Below are 17,100 nucleotides of genomic sequence, written 5' to 3'. Positions count from 1 at the left end.
AACCATGGCATGTCATTCCAGAGCATTGGAAGCAAGCAGCCTGGATTAACTCTTTCCTTACAGCGCCATAGGCCATCGGACATGGAGTTCCGATGATTTCAAACGTCCCGCAAAAGCTAAAAACGGCGCCTGGTGGACAACTAATGCCATCTGGCGTGTTTAATGACAACTCATTTTTCGATTTTATTATGCTTTGTTGATAATTTGCGTGCAGAGACCGCGCCAAGAGTGAAATTTGAACCTGAGATAGTGGCGAGTTGTGTGAAAATGGCATCCATCAGACACGGAGTTCCAATGATTTCAAACGTTCCGCGAAAGCTAAAATCGGTGCCTGGCGGACAACTAACAGCATCTGGCATTTTATTGACAACTCATTTACCGATTTTATTATGTTTTGTTGATATTTCGCGTGCAGAGACCGCGCCAAGAGTGAAATTTGAACATGTGATAGTGGCGAGTTGTGTGAAAACGGCGTCCACTGTATTTGGACTGTATTTATAAACAAAACGGGCTTCCTATCTTGCGACTGCGGCTTTACATACTGATGTGTAGGGTCTGGACAACATACAGTGGGGATATTTTGCCAAATGCGCCACGTCATATCGCGTTATCACCTTCATGATAGCCTGGCACTCGTGTCAGATTACTGCTACGGAGTGATGCGCGACACTTCTCAAGAGCACTGGATTTTAAGTGCGAATGCACTTCTTAAGCGACCCTGAATCACGCGTCCACCGCCGTCCGTCCATCCGCACCACATACCCACTTAGGGCGATTGGCCAAGAAGAGTTCCTAATTTCTTTAGCACATACCCACTTAGGGCGATTGGCCTAGTCCTCCAGCGCGCCACCGCGCCCGCCGCCCCGCCCCGAGCCTGCCCCCAGGCCACCGACGCCATCGACGACTGCTGCTTTGCCAGGAGCGGAAGTCGGGGCGAGTACTGCGGCGTCTACCTCGTCGGTCACGTCTACGCGAACCTCGTGTCGCACGCCGTGTCCACCTCGCCGGTCAGGGACGAGTCGCCGTACAGTGCCGTCTACACCGACGCGTACTCGGGCGACGGAATCGTGGTCGTCACCCTCTACCTCGCGCCAAACATCTCGCGCGACGACGTCGTCGAATACGTGGACGCGGCGATGGAGAGTGTGGCCAGGTGCGTAAAGCCCTCGGACCCGGTCGTGGTTGTTGGGGACTTTAACGTGGACGTGCGAAAGGGCGGCGAGTGGTTGATGGAATACATGCTCGCCAACCACTTTATGACGTGCCTACCGCTAGAGGCTCCCACCACCATCAACGGCAGCTACATCGACCTGGCCTTTGCGAGGAACTGTCTGATACGCGCGGTCTTGCAACAACTCTTGACCGTACATTTCAGTGAACACAAGGCGGTCATAATGACCGTCAACTACAACGACAACACCAACAAGTGCTGAATAAAGAATACTGTCGTTTCACTTTACTTGCGTGTGTGTGTGATCTCCTCGAACACACACTTTAATTCACCAAGATTTCCAGAGAACGACTAACGGGGTGTGTGAATCCCCACTTGATCACGCGGGGGTGTTAAATGCAACTAACGGGCGAATGCCAACACAGTTCAACATAACTCCCCCTCATAGCATCACCCGTGAATTCGCACTTCCCCATGCTCCCCTTCGGGGAAATGCGGGTGAATTTTGTATTTTTTCTGGTTTTTTACCACTAAAGTGAAAAGGATTTTGTGTCAGAACACAAAAAAGTGTGCTTGGACGCATGACCGACTTACACTCGAGTGGCTTCAAGGAATGGCACAGCCGTCAGTTTCGCTAGGCTGACGGGCCCACAAAAATACAAAACTTGGTGTACAGCGCTGATATATATATTGAATCATAGCCAAGAAATGTAGGAACAATTTGTATATCTTAGAATTCCTAAAATAATTTTAGGCTCATTACAATTGCCTATTGCTGCCAGCCGGGCCGCTACCTGTGCTGCCAGCCGGACCGCTACAACCGATAGACGTCCCAAATGAACCGTTCCATCGGGTTGGTGTCGACTTACTAGGTCCCTTTCCTGAATCTACCTCGGGCAACAAATGGGTTGCAGTTGCTACGGACTACACCACGTGTTTCGCCATTACCCGTGCCCTTCTGACAAGCTGTGCGATCTACTCCGTGACGTCATTCTCCAGCATGGCACCCCTCGACAGCTTCTTACCGACCAAGGTCGGTACTTTCTGTCCCGAGTTGTCAGCGACATTCTTCATTCCTGCTCTACCGCCCACAAGATTTCGACCGCCTACCATCCTCAAACAAATGGTCTCATGGAACGTCTTAACCGAACACTCACGAACATGCTTTCGATGCACATGTCAGCTGACCATCGAGACTGGGACAATGCATTACCTTATGTCACATTTGCCTACTCTTCCCGGCATGACAAGACTCGATTCTCCCCCTTTTATCTTCTTTACGGACGTGAGCCGACATTACCGATGGACACATTGCTTCCTTCCTGCCCGGTTGCTACGGAATACGCTAACGAAGCAATCACACGGGCACATCTCGCACGCGAATTGGCTCGTGCAAAACTCTCAGCATCCGAAACGTCGCAAAAGATTCGGTATGATCGCTGCCACAGGAGTGTTAGCTATTCCCCTGGAACACTCGTTTTGTTATGGTCCCCCAGTCATCGTTTGGGCCTGTTTCAGAAACTTCTGTGGTGCTACAACGGTCCGTACCGTGTTTTGCGCCAGGTAATAGATGTGACCTACGAGATTTCCCCAGTACTGCCAACGGGTTCACCAAGTGGCTGTCAATCAGATATCATCCATGTGACACGACTACCCTACCACGCGCCCACACCCCTTCCTGCTACCTAGCACCGGGACGGTGCTTTTCGTCCCGGGGGTTGTGTTCCGAGAATGATGTAGTGAAACCTCATCGTTGCCGCCTGAGAGATCATGGGGCTATGTGCCCGCGCCATGCCGGCTATGCGCCTAGCGCTGACAGAGAACGAAGAGGAAGACGAGGATTGGTCTCTCGCTCGTATTGCGGCCACCTTGCCAGACTGGCGACTCTTCCCACTCGAACTGCTATTCTGTAAATACCTGCTAATACACCACTATTCCTTGCGCCTTCCTCGTAACAATACGTTGCGTGTACAGTCAAACCCCGCGATAACGAAATCCCACGGGTACGAAATATTTTCGCATCCCCGCCGAACGTCCATAGACGCCCATGTATTTTATATCTCACGGCAACGAAATGTTTTCGGAAACTGATCCCGCGTTAACGAAATTCGGTGCAAGTTTGGACGGCATTTTATCTACCCATTGGAGGTTAACTGTGTCCAAAAAGTGCTCAAATGAATTTTTTTCGACTCGAAGTGCGTCAACTTCAGCCACAGCATGCTTGCATGGCCGCCGCCATATTTGTTTACAAAATACAAAAGACCGCACAGCCGGCGGCAGTAGAGGCAGCCGCGCAGCGGCACCACCAGGGGGTGACACATGGTGACTCAAGTCGCGGCTTTGGCTTGGGCTACGCTAGCCCACTACCGCTGAACAGCGTGCGTGCGCTTGTAGTTTGTATGCGGCGATTGGCATGTTTGCTCTCAGTAAGATGCTTCGCCAGCCCAAAAGTAGAGGTTTTCATTGCTACGAGATAAGGCGACCATCATCGCCCAAGTCAGTGGCCCAAGGAGGATAGCGCCGACGAGTTTGGAAACACCTGCAGCTAGCTCAACCATTCTGAAAAGCAAGGATTCCACGAGTTCTCAATGGCGCACGTGCGCAAAACAAAACAGTGACGGCTGTGGCCTTTCTGGACGTCAACAAAGCAGTGCTCACTTTGTTTTCTAAACAGTATTGGTGTAACGAGGTGTCACTTCTGTCTGGCAAAGTTCGCAAACAGAAGCAGCTGGGCTTCGCTCGCATGCTCGGACTACTCGGTGCCGAGGGCCAGGGCGAGAAACGTGCAGAGAAGGTGAACCCACAGAATGTTTTGGATGCATTTGACACGATCTCATTGTTCTTGGGCGCGCACGACGACTAGCAATGAACCACTTGTACAGTGAGAGCTGAACTGTGACGCTAGCTGCAAGGTAAGGCTCACGAAGTAATATAACTGACTTTAGAAAATAACTTTTTGGTTTGTGGCCAATTTTTCGGTCGTTTATGTTTCATTCTCGCGGCAACGAAATTCCCGCAAAAGCAAATTTTCTGGCTTTCCCCGGCGGTTTCATTATTGAGGGTTTCGACTATATACATTTTTGTGCATTTTTTTTCTGATTATTTGACTAATAAACTGTAAAAAATTGTATCTTTCACAAAACTGCTGTTATGTGTTTGTAAGAGCAATCTATAAGCTACAATTCCATGCATAGCGATGCTAAATGTGTCCACTAGCTCAAGAGAAAGAAATAGTTTTGTGGAAGCACTCAAAATCGGCTGTTTTTCCTCCGTAACGAAAGAGTTAAGGAGTAACTCTTCTGGAGGACATGCTATATTAAATCAAAAAGGGAGTTGGCATAGCAATTCACATGTACAACAGACAACCGGTGGGCAACACACACAGCTGTATGGATACCAGGATTCAGGATGAGGCGCAGCTGGAGAAACAAAGTGCAAGCACTCAGGAGTTACAAATGAATTGTGCAGGCATGGGTAAGGAGTGGTTCGAAGCCTCTGGGAGAGTTTCTGTCTACCGTGGACACCAGCCAGTGGGTGGTGATCATCATAAATACAGCGCCCACTGCCATGAAGCACCAAGGGCTATTCAGCTGCACCCCAAACTTCAGAAACATACACTTCATTTTCACTCTCCGTAAACCCACCTCTATACAAAAGACACTCAAAGCAAGAAACAATTTCGCTGTTACCAACGGAATAACATGGCCTATTTTGCCAATTCCCCACACTAGGTGACAGCCAGTCCTTTGATAGGCCATGAAAGGAAGTCATAAAAGACAGGTGGTGTTGCCCAAGCACACTTTTTCCCACAATGATTCCAGAAGTCACAAATCAAGGCCTATTTAGGAGCTCATTAGAAGGGCTCCGAAAAAGAAACACACAAGGCACATCGTGAATGCCGAAGAAATGCTCCTGTGAATAGCTAGGTTTGCTTTTTTTTTTTTTTTGCAGCAGGAAAGTAGTTCCCGTAAAGTTGCTATTCACGATACTGTACCGTAAAAAGCAAAGTGAGAGAAAAGAGGGAACATCCCACTCTACCTTCCTAACTATGTGTGATGATGAGATCCTTGTGGGTGTGTGGAGCGTAGTAAAGGGACTTGAACCATCAAAAGAAGCCACGGTACTCGAATCCCATGTAAATGACCGCAAAGCCCACGCAAGTACACTTGCACTGAATGACGTTATCGCTTGAGGAACGTGCACAGGGATGAGACAGCCCAAACAAATTTGGCAGCAGTTTTTGGAGCAGCAAAATGTTGACTTCGGAGCAGTTAAGAACATTTAGTACGTCGTCTTACGAGCTTTTAAAAAAATAATATTTTTGGAAATTTTGGGGGCAAGTACACTTTTCAACCAGTTTTGATTACACCAAACACTGAATTACAGCCTTTCGAGAGTGTTTTTGAAGAGTATCACAAATCACTAACTGCACTAGCTTTTTACTAACTTCTTCATTGTTGAGGCAGTAAGCAGCACTGACAGCAAAACTGTCATTATTATTATCACATTTAAAGGCTCCACAATCTTGAGGTGTTTTTTTCACCAATCTGAATGCTGGAATTGTCATTTTTGTAATTCCAGGAAGGAGTCTAGAATCATGGGAAAAGTTGCGCAAAGCTAGGCGGCGTTCGTTGCGCCCCATCAGCCCACTCGTTTCAATCCCCGAGGCGCACGCTGACCCCATAATAATGTAAGTAGCACTGCTACAATTTACCACCTTGCTTCTGGCATTAAATCTCACCCCACATACATCAACTGTTATTATTCGTGTGCTATGGTAACCAGTTTTGCTATAGGGCGCCGCTTGATGAGTCTGCAGCGATGCAGCGCAGGCTGCAACTCGAGGGTCGATCGTTCCATTCCCGACGCTCCCAATCCCGCTGCCAAGCACAGCAACAACCCTTTGTTTTATGGCACCATAACCAGTAGAAAAGCTTACTTCTTGAACCACACTTATAGACACACGCACCATGTTTCGCACTCAAGGACAAAACACGCTGAAGTCGAAAGCCCCACATTTTGATGTACTCCTTCCTTTGAGCCACGCAACTTCCCGTAATCTGGTACCAATCTCTAACATTATCCTCGCGTTAACATCAATGTTCAGTACCACAACAGCTAGAAAGAATAAAAGGGAACCCAGCTGACAGCGTAAAATAAAACGGAAAATATCGGCGAAGCACACAGTGTCTGAAGTACAAAGCGGCAGATGGATCAGGCGGTGGCCATGGCCAATCGGGAAGGCCAGCCGTTGCAGTGAACCTGGCCTAGAGCACTGCAAGGGCCCGGGCCCGCCCGAAAGCCCGGGCCGCCCGAAGTCGATTTTCGGCGGGCCCGGGCCGGGCTCGGGCTCGACGCCGTAGGCCCGGGCCGGGCTCGGGCTTGAATTCATAGGCACGGCCGTTAATAGATCCGACGTGAAGTGTAGAAAAAAGCATCAAAATGAATATTCTTGGTTTATTTTTGCGCGCTTCTTGCTGTTGTACTCATTGTTTTAAAGGGACAGACAACAGATTTTTGTCACGTGTATGTTCTCTAGCTCATATGAAAGCCAGCGTTTTATATAGCCCGGTAATCACAAGCAATTTTTAAACAAACTGGCGGAAATAATTTTAATTTGGCAACAAACTTATTGAAATCGGAAGGGTGGCGGTTCGTAGTGTCGAAACTTGACACTACAATATGTGTCCCTGTCACGTGACCTGCAAACCTAGCAGCTACTGTAACTGCTGAAACGTTTATTTACGTATTAAAAACCTTTTAACACAAGTATTTGTACAAGCTTAAATAGTATATGTATTTCTAAACATTACTTTGAAAATTCTAAAGACACGCCGCCCGCCGCCGCTGGGTTGCTCTCAGTGTGGCTGACTGAGCCACCATGCCCAGAATCAACGGCAGCGTTCAATAAACAGACCCAGCGAAGGAGCTTTGATGATTCTGTCTGAGTCAGGGGAGTTTTTTCTGCCAAAAAAAAAAAAAAAAAAAAAACGTCGCGCCCGGGGAGAATCGAACTTCCCGCCTCCACAACGTGAAGCCAGATTCTACCTATCGTCTACCCCAACAGATGGCGCATTCGTGCAAAATAGACCCTTGCATTAAAAAAACACATAAAGGAACAGGAAAGCCTGCGATTCAAAGTTTTTTAGCTGGGCACAAGTTTTTAAATATCGTTTTTTATTTCGCATACAGACAAAAGTATGTTGCCGAGCTACTCTATGTCATGGTTGCCAGCATTAGTTTTGGGAGGGACACATACGGTTCGTAGATCAAAAAATTCGATTTAAAAAGTTCTAGGGCGTTATCAGCAAAACCGTTTCTCGTCAAGGTGCTTTAAGTGATGCCCTTTCATTTGGGATAGAGAATATATACTCGACAAAATCGGTTGTCTGTCCCTTTAAAAACGTGTTTTGCTGGGTCTGATGGCCACTATACTGCAATTTTAATTACATTTCTTGTACTGCATCAAGATTTTATATTTTGGTGTATAACATGCCAACGATACGATTACAAGATATGCCCAAGAGGGGAAGGAATTAATTCAGATATCCTGGAGCTGTGCACCTATGTCTATGTATGTACACGTGTGTTTTAGATGTTGCACCAATCAAAATGCGGCTGCCGTGGCCAAGAATCAAACACGCATGCCAGAGAAACACCACAGCTTAACAACCACTGCAGGTGAAGTATTTCAACAAGCGTACATACTCGTTGATTCAAATGCGGATAAAAAATTTTCACCAATGCCAACTTGTGGCCGAGACAACCACGTGAAGTTGCCATGAGTCTGGTAATCAAAGGTGATGGTGTCTCTCGTCTAAGAATCCTCGGTATTCAATAGTGTGGAATGCATGCAGGCAACCAAGTGTGCGCCGCCAAATCTGTGGCCAAGCGTCTGTTGCTAGGCGACGTTATGCGCACGGCCCGCAGATCAGGCACCCCTCTTCTCTTCCATGCAGCCATGTGAGTGGGCCGTCACTCTTTACGTCGGGCTCCGCGGGATGGCGGCACTTGTCCGTGCTAAGCCCGACTGTGAAACACATGACCGTGTTTCACGTTACGAACTCTTTGCCGAACACAAAGTATTGCGTTGAGTTCACTGTGAGTGCGATTAATAACATCTCTGTTGGCGCCACACTTTAGAATTGGATTGGAACGGAGCGATTGACGCACGCAAATGTCTCTTTTTTCTTCGGCATGCGGCAGCAGTGGCCCAGGCTGCGCCGTGTCCGTGGCACATCGGCCATGTCTGTGGCCGTTTCCAGTGTTGCCAACCTAAGAAATTGACCGCTAAACTTTTCAACGAATACCGTCTATACGAGCTATTATTACGCCGATGTGGCGTGAACTGCAGACGGTGAAAGCTAAACTACGTGCACTTTTAAACCCTTATTTTTTGCGTTCAGTTCATGACGTGCTTGTACAGACTAGATGCTCCGTCTGATGGCCCGGAATATAATAAACAAACTTTCTTTAGCGTCAAAGACTGGACCTGGTCACACACGCGCGGGCCAAAGAATAAGGCCAAAGGCCAAAGGCCAATAAGGCCCTAGGCCAAAAAATAAATTACCGGGCCGGGCCGGGCCCGGGCTTGAGATAGCGGGCCCGGGCCGGGCTCGGGCCAGGCTCACTTATGAATGCCCGGGCCCGGACCGGGCTCGGATTAGGTGTTATGGGCCCGGGTCGGGCTCAGGCTTCGCGAAGAGGGCTCGGGCCGGGCTTAGGCCTTAAAATCAGGCCCGTGCAGTGCTCTAACCTGGCCTGTGAGCCATTCACGTTTTAGAAGCTATGGTTTGCTCCATTTGTCTTTGTATGTCTGCTGTTTGTGCATTTGCTTGTGACCGACAATAAAAGGGCTGACCAGAAAATGGGAGGCCTTCCTCCCCGCTGAAACTGACATGGGCATCAAAGTTTCCCGCTATCCTGAAGCAGTTTGATGCAATTTTTGCACTTTCCATGCTAAGAGCAGCTAGGCGCAGGAAAAAGCAGCAATTGCATAAAAACTGTGCAAAAGTGCAGCTGTCTCACGCTCACATGCAATGAAACACAAAGCAAAAATGAAAAAATTTTCAATGCAAACCAGGACAATAAAAGCATAGGCTAAATGGCATGATCAATTCGTTTGCACAAAAAACTGCTTCCTTTGTCAAATTCAGAGGCCCCACCTCTGTTTTAACTCTTTCAGACACCGCTCGCTATTTTCCTTTACAATTTTTTTTTTTTTTTTTTGTGGTTTCTACGCTCCGTATCTCGCCAAATAATATGAATTGGCAAGTTGCTGACCCCAACACAATCTTGTTTTTTTTTTTTTAAAGTCATGTATAGAATTGTGTACAGAGGGCAATACCCTTGCCTATAACAGAGGTTTCGTACTTATAGCCTTATCTTGCCTCGGCCGAAAAACATACGAAGAAAACTATTGTGTCATTCTGAAGTCTTGACCATATATTTTGAACTCAACATTTTTTGTGACAAGTGTGAGTCCACAGTTTTGATAGGCAAGCAGTGAAGTTGAACTCAGGGTTATAGACAAGGGTGTTGTGCACTGTACATAGCGTCACAGAGGTCAGGAGCATCAAGTAGCGCTGAATATTTTCACATACGTATATATTTGTGTGATATGCATTGCTTCTGCATTTTTAGGGCCGCACGTCTTTTGAGAAACTGAGGAGAGAGTTGAAAAACTTCACCCGCTGAAGCCATCGCGCGCGTCGCCATTTTGTTTGTTTACACTCTTAGTATTCTTACGAGCGGCCAGATGGCCCTAAATCTTCATTGTTAGATTAAGGATATAAAATTATGCTAAACTAGCGATTGGCATTTCTGTTTGTAAAAACCGCAGGATTGAAATGTACACAGTTATGTACATAGCGTCTGAAAGGGTTTAACAGGAATTCAGTTTGTCTCTTAATGTTCCTTTAAAGATGAATGTAGGGAACAGGCTAAAAAAACAGCCTTATCATGCTGGCTGGCTAATTGGGGACCGTCCATGCAGAGGTCAAGCATTGCCGAATAAAATACCCAGCTCTGTTCCAAAAGCCACAGAGTTGGCTCTGAGAAACGAAGGTATTTTGTCACCACAAGCTCGAACAGGACCAACAAGCGCGTCAGTCACTTCCTACTATAATTATCAAAAAATTCTTACAAGTCAAAACCAAGTCAAAAGTTAGCCACTGCTTCACACAGTACGTACATGTATGCTACCTGATCATGCCTACAAATAACTCCACATTTAACCTCGGCACAATACTTTTAAGAGTAAAGCAAAGGTAAGTATAAATGTTTCAACCACATGCCAAACCTCTGATGTGCCCCCCCCCCCCTTTCCCACACAGAAAGCAGCATCACACAGCAACAGAACAGGTGTTGGGTGCTCAAAACTACTAAAACCACCAAGGCACAGTGCAAGAATGCTGCACCGAAATTTGCTTTCAATATGTTTCAGTCCCATTCAAAGGCATATACAATTTACTGACTTCAGGCAGTCTGATTTTTTGCATGTAACATACTCCTCTCCCCAACAGGCAAACATTAAAAAGGGTGCCAGCAAGGGGCCTCAAATCTGACTTCATTACTGAACAGATGTACCGAGCTGTGTGCAACACAACTGACATTCAGGATCAAAAGCATTGCAGCAAGTGTAACTGACATTTAGGATCAAGAACATTGCAACAGCAGCGTAAAAAGCATACTTGTAAACAGTTTGACTATTTAAAGCTTTCCATGGTAAATGAGGCACACAAAGCTGAAATGGCGAGAATGCTTTTTTTGTATGTATCAAAGTTCGTGTATACTTTAACAAAGGCTGCTCTGAGTTTTTTTTAGGAGCACTCGAGACCGAGGGAATTTACGATTCCCCTTACCCACCTCTGCTGGGAACTTCATGGCCTGTTGCAGAGTGAACACTTCAAACGTGTGAAGTTGCAAACTGCTAGCAACCAGCCAATTTTTTTTTATGCTACAATGCATAAGCACAGTGAGATATGCAAAAATATATGGTTCCAGTGTGGCTGCTCATTTTTAAATTCCCCTCAAAAACTGAAGAAGCGCACTTGCCTTTTTGTATTCTTCTAGCACTTTCTCTGCGTCCTCATGAGAGAACTGGGACAACAGGAATTTGCGCATTTGGTCCCACACAACTGTCGAGTTGTCGGCTGCCTTGAGGACAAAAAGGTGCAGCCTGTTTCCTTCCACAATGTTGTAGTCCCCCAGAGATAGGCTATCTGCACGGGCAGCGGAGGGGGGAGGGGGGAGAGAGAACATCACGCCCGCGAACTCCCCAGTTGCTGGCTCACAAGCAAGGAGAGCTTACAATCGTCGAAAGCACACACTGTCAAACCGTTGCTGCACAGTGGGGACATCAAAAACCTATTCAAGCTTAGGAAATGTGTACATATAAGGCAGCAAGCAGCCCAAACCGCTCTACTATGCCAAAGGAAGTGATTAACCTTCAAAGTGCCGCACCTTTCTTATAAATGATTAACTAGTCAGAACAAAAAACGTACTTAAATGTAAAGGTAGTTGGGAAAAGAAATAAAGCGAGACACCAAGCACGCTCTATATGTAAAAGTGACCGCTTGGGAATAGGAAACACCATTACCGGCCGTACAGGGCTATCCTTGCGGCCTCTCTCGCAACTACAGGGCGTTATGGACCCCCACCTAAATGAATTCATAACTGGTTGCTATAAGCGAATAATACGCGCACCATGCATGAAACAGATTTTACGTATTTTTACAAACCTGAAAGCGTCTTCCCTTTGAACACAAGACGCTGCTGGTCTACGGGAATTTGCAACTGTTGGGCAACAAGGTGTTTCACAGCGCTGATTGAAGAACTGGCAGATACCTGAGAAGAGATACTTTTACAGAAAACGCACACAACGTTCTGCGAGAAAGTGCGATTCACGAGCAACGCATAAATAGGAAAGAGAGAAAGGAAGAGTCCGAAACGCGACACATTCCAAAACGAGTTGATGACGCTACAGCGATTCGAGTGTTACGCGAATCGGTAGTTGTGTATGGTGGCCTTTGAATTCAAAAAGGCTGTACCAGTTACTGTTTTCTAGCATGCAATAAAGGCCGGCTGGCTTGTATACACTGCATAGAGGCAAATTATGAGCTGCAAAACGAGTTGTAGCGTCTCGCAATTTCTACTTACCTCTATTGTGCATTCTTCACCCTGAAGGATTTTCACCGATATGAACATATTGCACCACTGTTTGTGCGCTTTTCAAAACCTAATGCTAGTAGGCTACTGCACTATCATGACCGCACCAAGTATTGAAACGTCACGGGCAGGAAATTTGGGACGAATTTCGACTCCAGCACCCACAGCCAAAAACACAGAGCAAACGCAGCATAGGCCTAACTCAAGAGAATGCGGAGTGATACAATGTTCATTTACGTAATTTAGTGATATGTCTAAAAAAACCTTTAGGTACTAAAAAAATTCAACATTTGAAATAAAAATTAATTCTATTCCTGTCTGTCTGAGAAATTTTAAGCAGGTTTATATTTTCAACACTACTTTTTAATGCGCTTAAATTGTTCTGAGTGCTAGGGCTCAGCTGTGAGGTATCCTAGTGAGCAAACGTTTACTGTGTTTTATGTTTAGCTGTGCCTTGGTTCTTTTATAAAACGCTTATAACATTAAAATAAAAAGCTATAAATGCGCATGCACATTATTTAATTATAAATGTACCATTTACACTGCAAAAATAAAACTGAAACTGAAACTGAAACTGTTCGCCTATTTATGCGTCGAATTTTCAGCGCAATGTAAACACCAATAAAATTCCGCTGCCCGCCGTGTGACATTTAGGTTTCTTTCTAATAGCACGTCTAATTTGTTGAGCTTTGTTCTTCGCAAGCGATATTCCTACGACACTCTATTTTAACCAATCATGAGTGGAAAATGAACTCCCCACACCGATGGTGAAGCGCGTGGAAATGGAACAAGCTCTGCGATGCCGTCCCAAAATATCCAATTACGTGTCGGCTCTAGAGGCCAGTTTATAACGCTGGTCTCAAGGTTTATGTACCTGAAACTTATTATATTTCTCAGATTTTGTAAGTCTCCGCTGGCCAGACGATAGGCAGTATTCTTTAGCGTATGCGACCTCATTTTTTTGTTCCCACTGGCCTCGCTTCCTCTGACCGCATGTTATTCTTGCTAATTGCGTGCTCTTTTTCATTAAACGACTGCTTTTCTATTCCACTTTTCGTATGCTTACTCTACATCCCATTAGCGACCTTGTGCCCAGGAATTCGCAGATTATTAATAGAATTATCCTGGCCAGTGCACCAAACCGAATTTTCAGCCCAAGTACGTGGTTCGCTTCGCGAAGGGATGAGAAAGTGGGAGTGGTGATTTCGCCCACGGATTTCAGCTTGTCTTTTTCGTTGGGTTTACTAGATTATATTTTCATCTTCCATGCAGAATATCTCGCTCTCTGTCTCGCTTTCAGGAGACTTGACCTAGCGCAGTCTTCAGCAATGCTTATAATTATTTGGAAATAATTTTCTGTGTTTACGGCTCTGTCCTCCTAAACATTTTAGTTTGTACTGAAAAAGTCTTATTCTGAGTCCCCACTCATTTGGGAACGCAAAATGGCTGCCTGGCCCTTTTCTGGCAGGAATAGTGGCATTAGCGTTGCCAGTTATTTATGCCATTCCCCTCTAGGCCACGTGTTGCTGGCTAGTTACCATCGATTACCTTCTGCTCCCAATGTATCTGATCAGGGTTGAATACCTCCTGTTTCGTCGTAAACAGTCCCGCTTACGGTAATTAAACCTGACTCCATTTCGCTTTGTTATATCTACATCAGGGAGGTTTGAACACCTCTCCTTTGGGCCACCTCTGCCAAGGAATCGAGTCAGTTAAGCATTTCGCTCCTTTCTGCCCCCAGTTCACTAATATAGGAACCACCTAGAGGATTCCCTGCGACGCTTAGTACTAGTATGGTGTCAGTACTAGTTGACGCTTCTCCGGGACGCAGAGCCGCGGCCCCCCTCGGTGATGTGTCTGCGCGCCATCCACTCCTTACATCGGAGACTGTTCGAATGTCGTGCTCGGATTAGTCCTCTGAAATCATCTGCTGCCCGGATTAGTCATCTGTCCCCCCCCCCTTCCCCAACCCACCTACCCACTCCCTTAATCTTAACAGCGAAGCTGTTGTAGAACCAGTAAGTTCGGTTTTGCAGGGGAAAAAAATATAAAGAAAATACGCGCTCGTGAGCGCGTGTCTCGCGGCGACCGCCGAGCGTTTACAGCACGCGCAGTGGTTAAAAAAAAAAAAAGCACTGGCAAAAACCACGAGCGACAAAATTCTAAGCGCTCGTGAGCGTGTGCCTCACGGCGACTGCGGAGTTCCCGGCTCTCGCAGTGGCTTCAGAAAAACAAACAAAAAACAACAAAAAAAAAACCCTCCAGCGCTGTCGTCAAGCGCTACCGAGCGTGTAATGCTTGGCATGAGGAACATGGCGATATCGATGCATACGACGACGACTACTACTAGCACAGCTGCAAAGCAACGACGGGACATGTAACTAAACAAGTTTAAACTTCTACAAATGGGTGGCGAAAAGCAAAAACGCTCGTGTGTACGAGATTTCGGCGCACGATAAAGATCCCCAGGTGGTCAAAATTAATCCGGAGCCCTCCACTACGGCGCGCCTCATCGCCTGCGCTGCGTCGGCGCGTTAAACCCTACAATCAATCAATCAATCAATCTACAAATGGGTGATTATGTGTCACTCAGTGCTCACATATAAATCAATCCTGCAGCTTCGCTATGGTTGAAGCCTTGCGCGACTTAGTGCAAGCTTCGCCAGTTGAGCTGGTGGGAGTCTACAATGCTGAGGATGACTTCGCATCCACCACTCGCAGCGAAGAAGACCTATTCGATGCATAGGACGACGATTACTAGCATCGAAACTATAAAAATAACCAATGATACCGAAACCAATGTCCGGCAATGCTCATTTACAACAAAACTTCGGCATTCAATCTTGCGCGTGAGTGCAAGGTACCCGGAATTTTTTTCTTGCGTGCGTGATTTTTTTCTCCTCTCCGTTCAGTCTAGATGTGTCCTTAATATTCCCACTTCTCTGGTTTTATTTGTCAAGTCATTAACCAAATTTCAATTAAAATCTCTATTCTAATTTAAACTCTAGTGTTGTTCCTTCATGCTATCTTACAGCTGTGTTACAGTATACTTGATAAGGCCACCGGAATAGGTTCGACAGCAGTGGTGTCATGTTTTTATTAAAAGTATGGCAGCGAGTAATATATAGGAGCTACCGAGATAAGCAAACGTCTTAAAAGTCACATGTCATGTAACTAAAAAACTTTTAGCATGACGTATATGTTGTGCAACACGCTGTATATCCCTTTTACATGACTTCTACTCTTGCATTGGATTCCAGTCCTCCCGTAGGAGCCCATGTAGTGACAGTGGGTTCGACATCGCCCGCGAACCGAACACGGCATACCATGTCTATATTCAAACGGACCGTCCGAGAACCGCTTGCGAAGGGCATGCTCAGATCCGTCCAAGTCTTTCGCACCTCTTCACTTGCCGTGATCGACATCGCGCTTAGGCTTCATGGCGTAACAGAGTGAGATATTGCATGCGATGCCTTCTCACTCGTTTCCTCGTGCGAATTCACTGCCGGGTCTCTCTTGCGCCACCCCATAGCAAAGGCGTTCGCTTTCACTTGTGGCGCAGCTGTCGTCGTCACCACAGCAACTGCGCTCAATAAAAGGGGAACCATACACACGCTCTCGGAGGATGGAATCTGTCAGCATGTAGGTAGAACTAGAGTCGCCAAATACGCTTTATTTTGAGGTAATACGTAGAACTTTATTATCTAATGAATCTAATGGGTGGCGCTTGGGGCTGGCGCGGGAGGAGTCTGGACTAGACGTCCTGAACGGAAGAGGGCTCGAGGACGTTGTGCCGCAGCACCAGCAAGGACTTGAGAATTGTCGTGGTATGATCCACACTTCGCCTCATCCCATATTTCCTGAGCGGCGCGAGTCGGGATGGATATTTCCGGAGCAGCTGGTCCCGCTTAGCAACACCCTCGCGCTACTTTAGCGATTCTCGCGCTCCGACGCCATGCCGTGCGTGCTGTCGACCAACGACCCTGAAACGCCACGAAAACTGAAAGACGCTCGCCGTACTCTCTGTGGAATGAGTGACAGCCCGATCGCCGGTGGTGTACGTAGGAGAGACATATCTTAATTGTGTCCAAGTCGACATGGCCGTGGCGGTAGCGAATTGCCGAAACACCTTCTCAACGCGCCGCCTCACTAGATGGTGCTGGCGCAGCGAACCTCAGCCGCATGAAAGACGCTACACAACAGCAAAGCGAGACTTTTTCTAATGGCGAGAACAAGGCTAGGGAGCGGCACAGCGTTCACACAAAGTAACACACGACGCGTCTGAGGAAATTTCCGCGCGGGTGCTACGTGGACATTCGAGAGCAGTATCGCCAGCCCGTCGAAACACTGAAAGACAGGAAAATCAATCCGCTGCACTCGTGACTATCGGGACTTAAAATCATGCGAATTCTTTATTTTGGAGCGAAAAAAATGTGATAAACGTTAAGCGAATAGCGTTGCGAATTGAAATGTTTGAGGTATAATTTGCATGGATTTTTGCAGGGCGTTCCGTGCACTCCTTGGCAGCATTCTCGGGACAGCGTGGTGTTCATCAGAGTGTTCATCAGAGATGTTGGCGCGGTAAAATTCTTACAACACTCGTGCGAAGGTAATGCAACGTTAGCGCGGACGACGTAATGTCTCGATATTGCATCTACGGCGTGATTATACAAATTACTTCGCGATGACTTACACATTCTCCAGCGCAGGTACTTCGCTCGATGTCACACTAGATACGTTTACGATAAACCTGAGTCTGC

The 17,100-nt window shown here is 46.7% G+C and overlaps 1 protein-coding gene across 1 annotated transcript in view; it reads right to left on the bottom strand.

Moving 5' to 3' along the window:
• LOC144152568 (ubiquitin-like protein 4A-B) overlaps positions 1-12,670 on the bottom strand; it is a 30,284-nt gene extending 17,614 nt beyond the window's left edge. The window contains exons 1-3 of the mRNA XM_077683875.1: positions 12,332-12,670; positions 11,914-12,019; positions 11,228-11,394 (exon numbers count right to left, since the gene is read on the bottom strand). Coding sequence (XP_077540001.1) covers positions 11,228-11,394; positions 11,914-12,019; positions 12,332-12,379 — 321 coding nt within the window. The 5' untranslated portion in view covers positions 12,380-12,670. The remainder of the gene's footprint in view (positions 1-11,227; positions 11,395-11,913; positions 12,020-12,331) is intronic.
• Between the last annotated feature and the right edge of the window lie 4,430 nt (positions 12,671-17,100).

Source organism: Haemaphysalis longicornis, unplaced genomic scaffold, assembly GCF_048455015.1.
Source record: "Haemaphysalis longicornis isolate Haplotype H1 unplaced genomic scaffold, Haemaphysalis longicornis Haplotype H1 scaffold_9, whole genome shotgun sequence".
Taxonomy (NCBI): domain Eukaryota; kingdom Metazoa; phylum Arthropoda; class Arachnida; order Ixodida; family Ixodidae; genus Haemaphysalis; species Haemaphysalis longicornis.
Note: the sequence above shows the minus strand (reverse complement) of the source record. Positions and strands in the feature narration are given on the sequence as shown.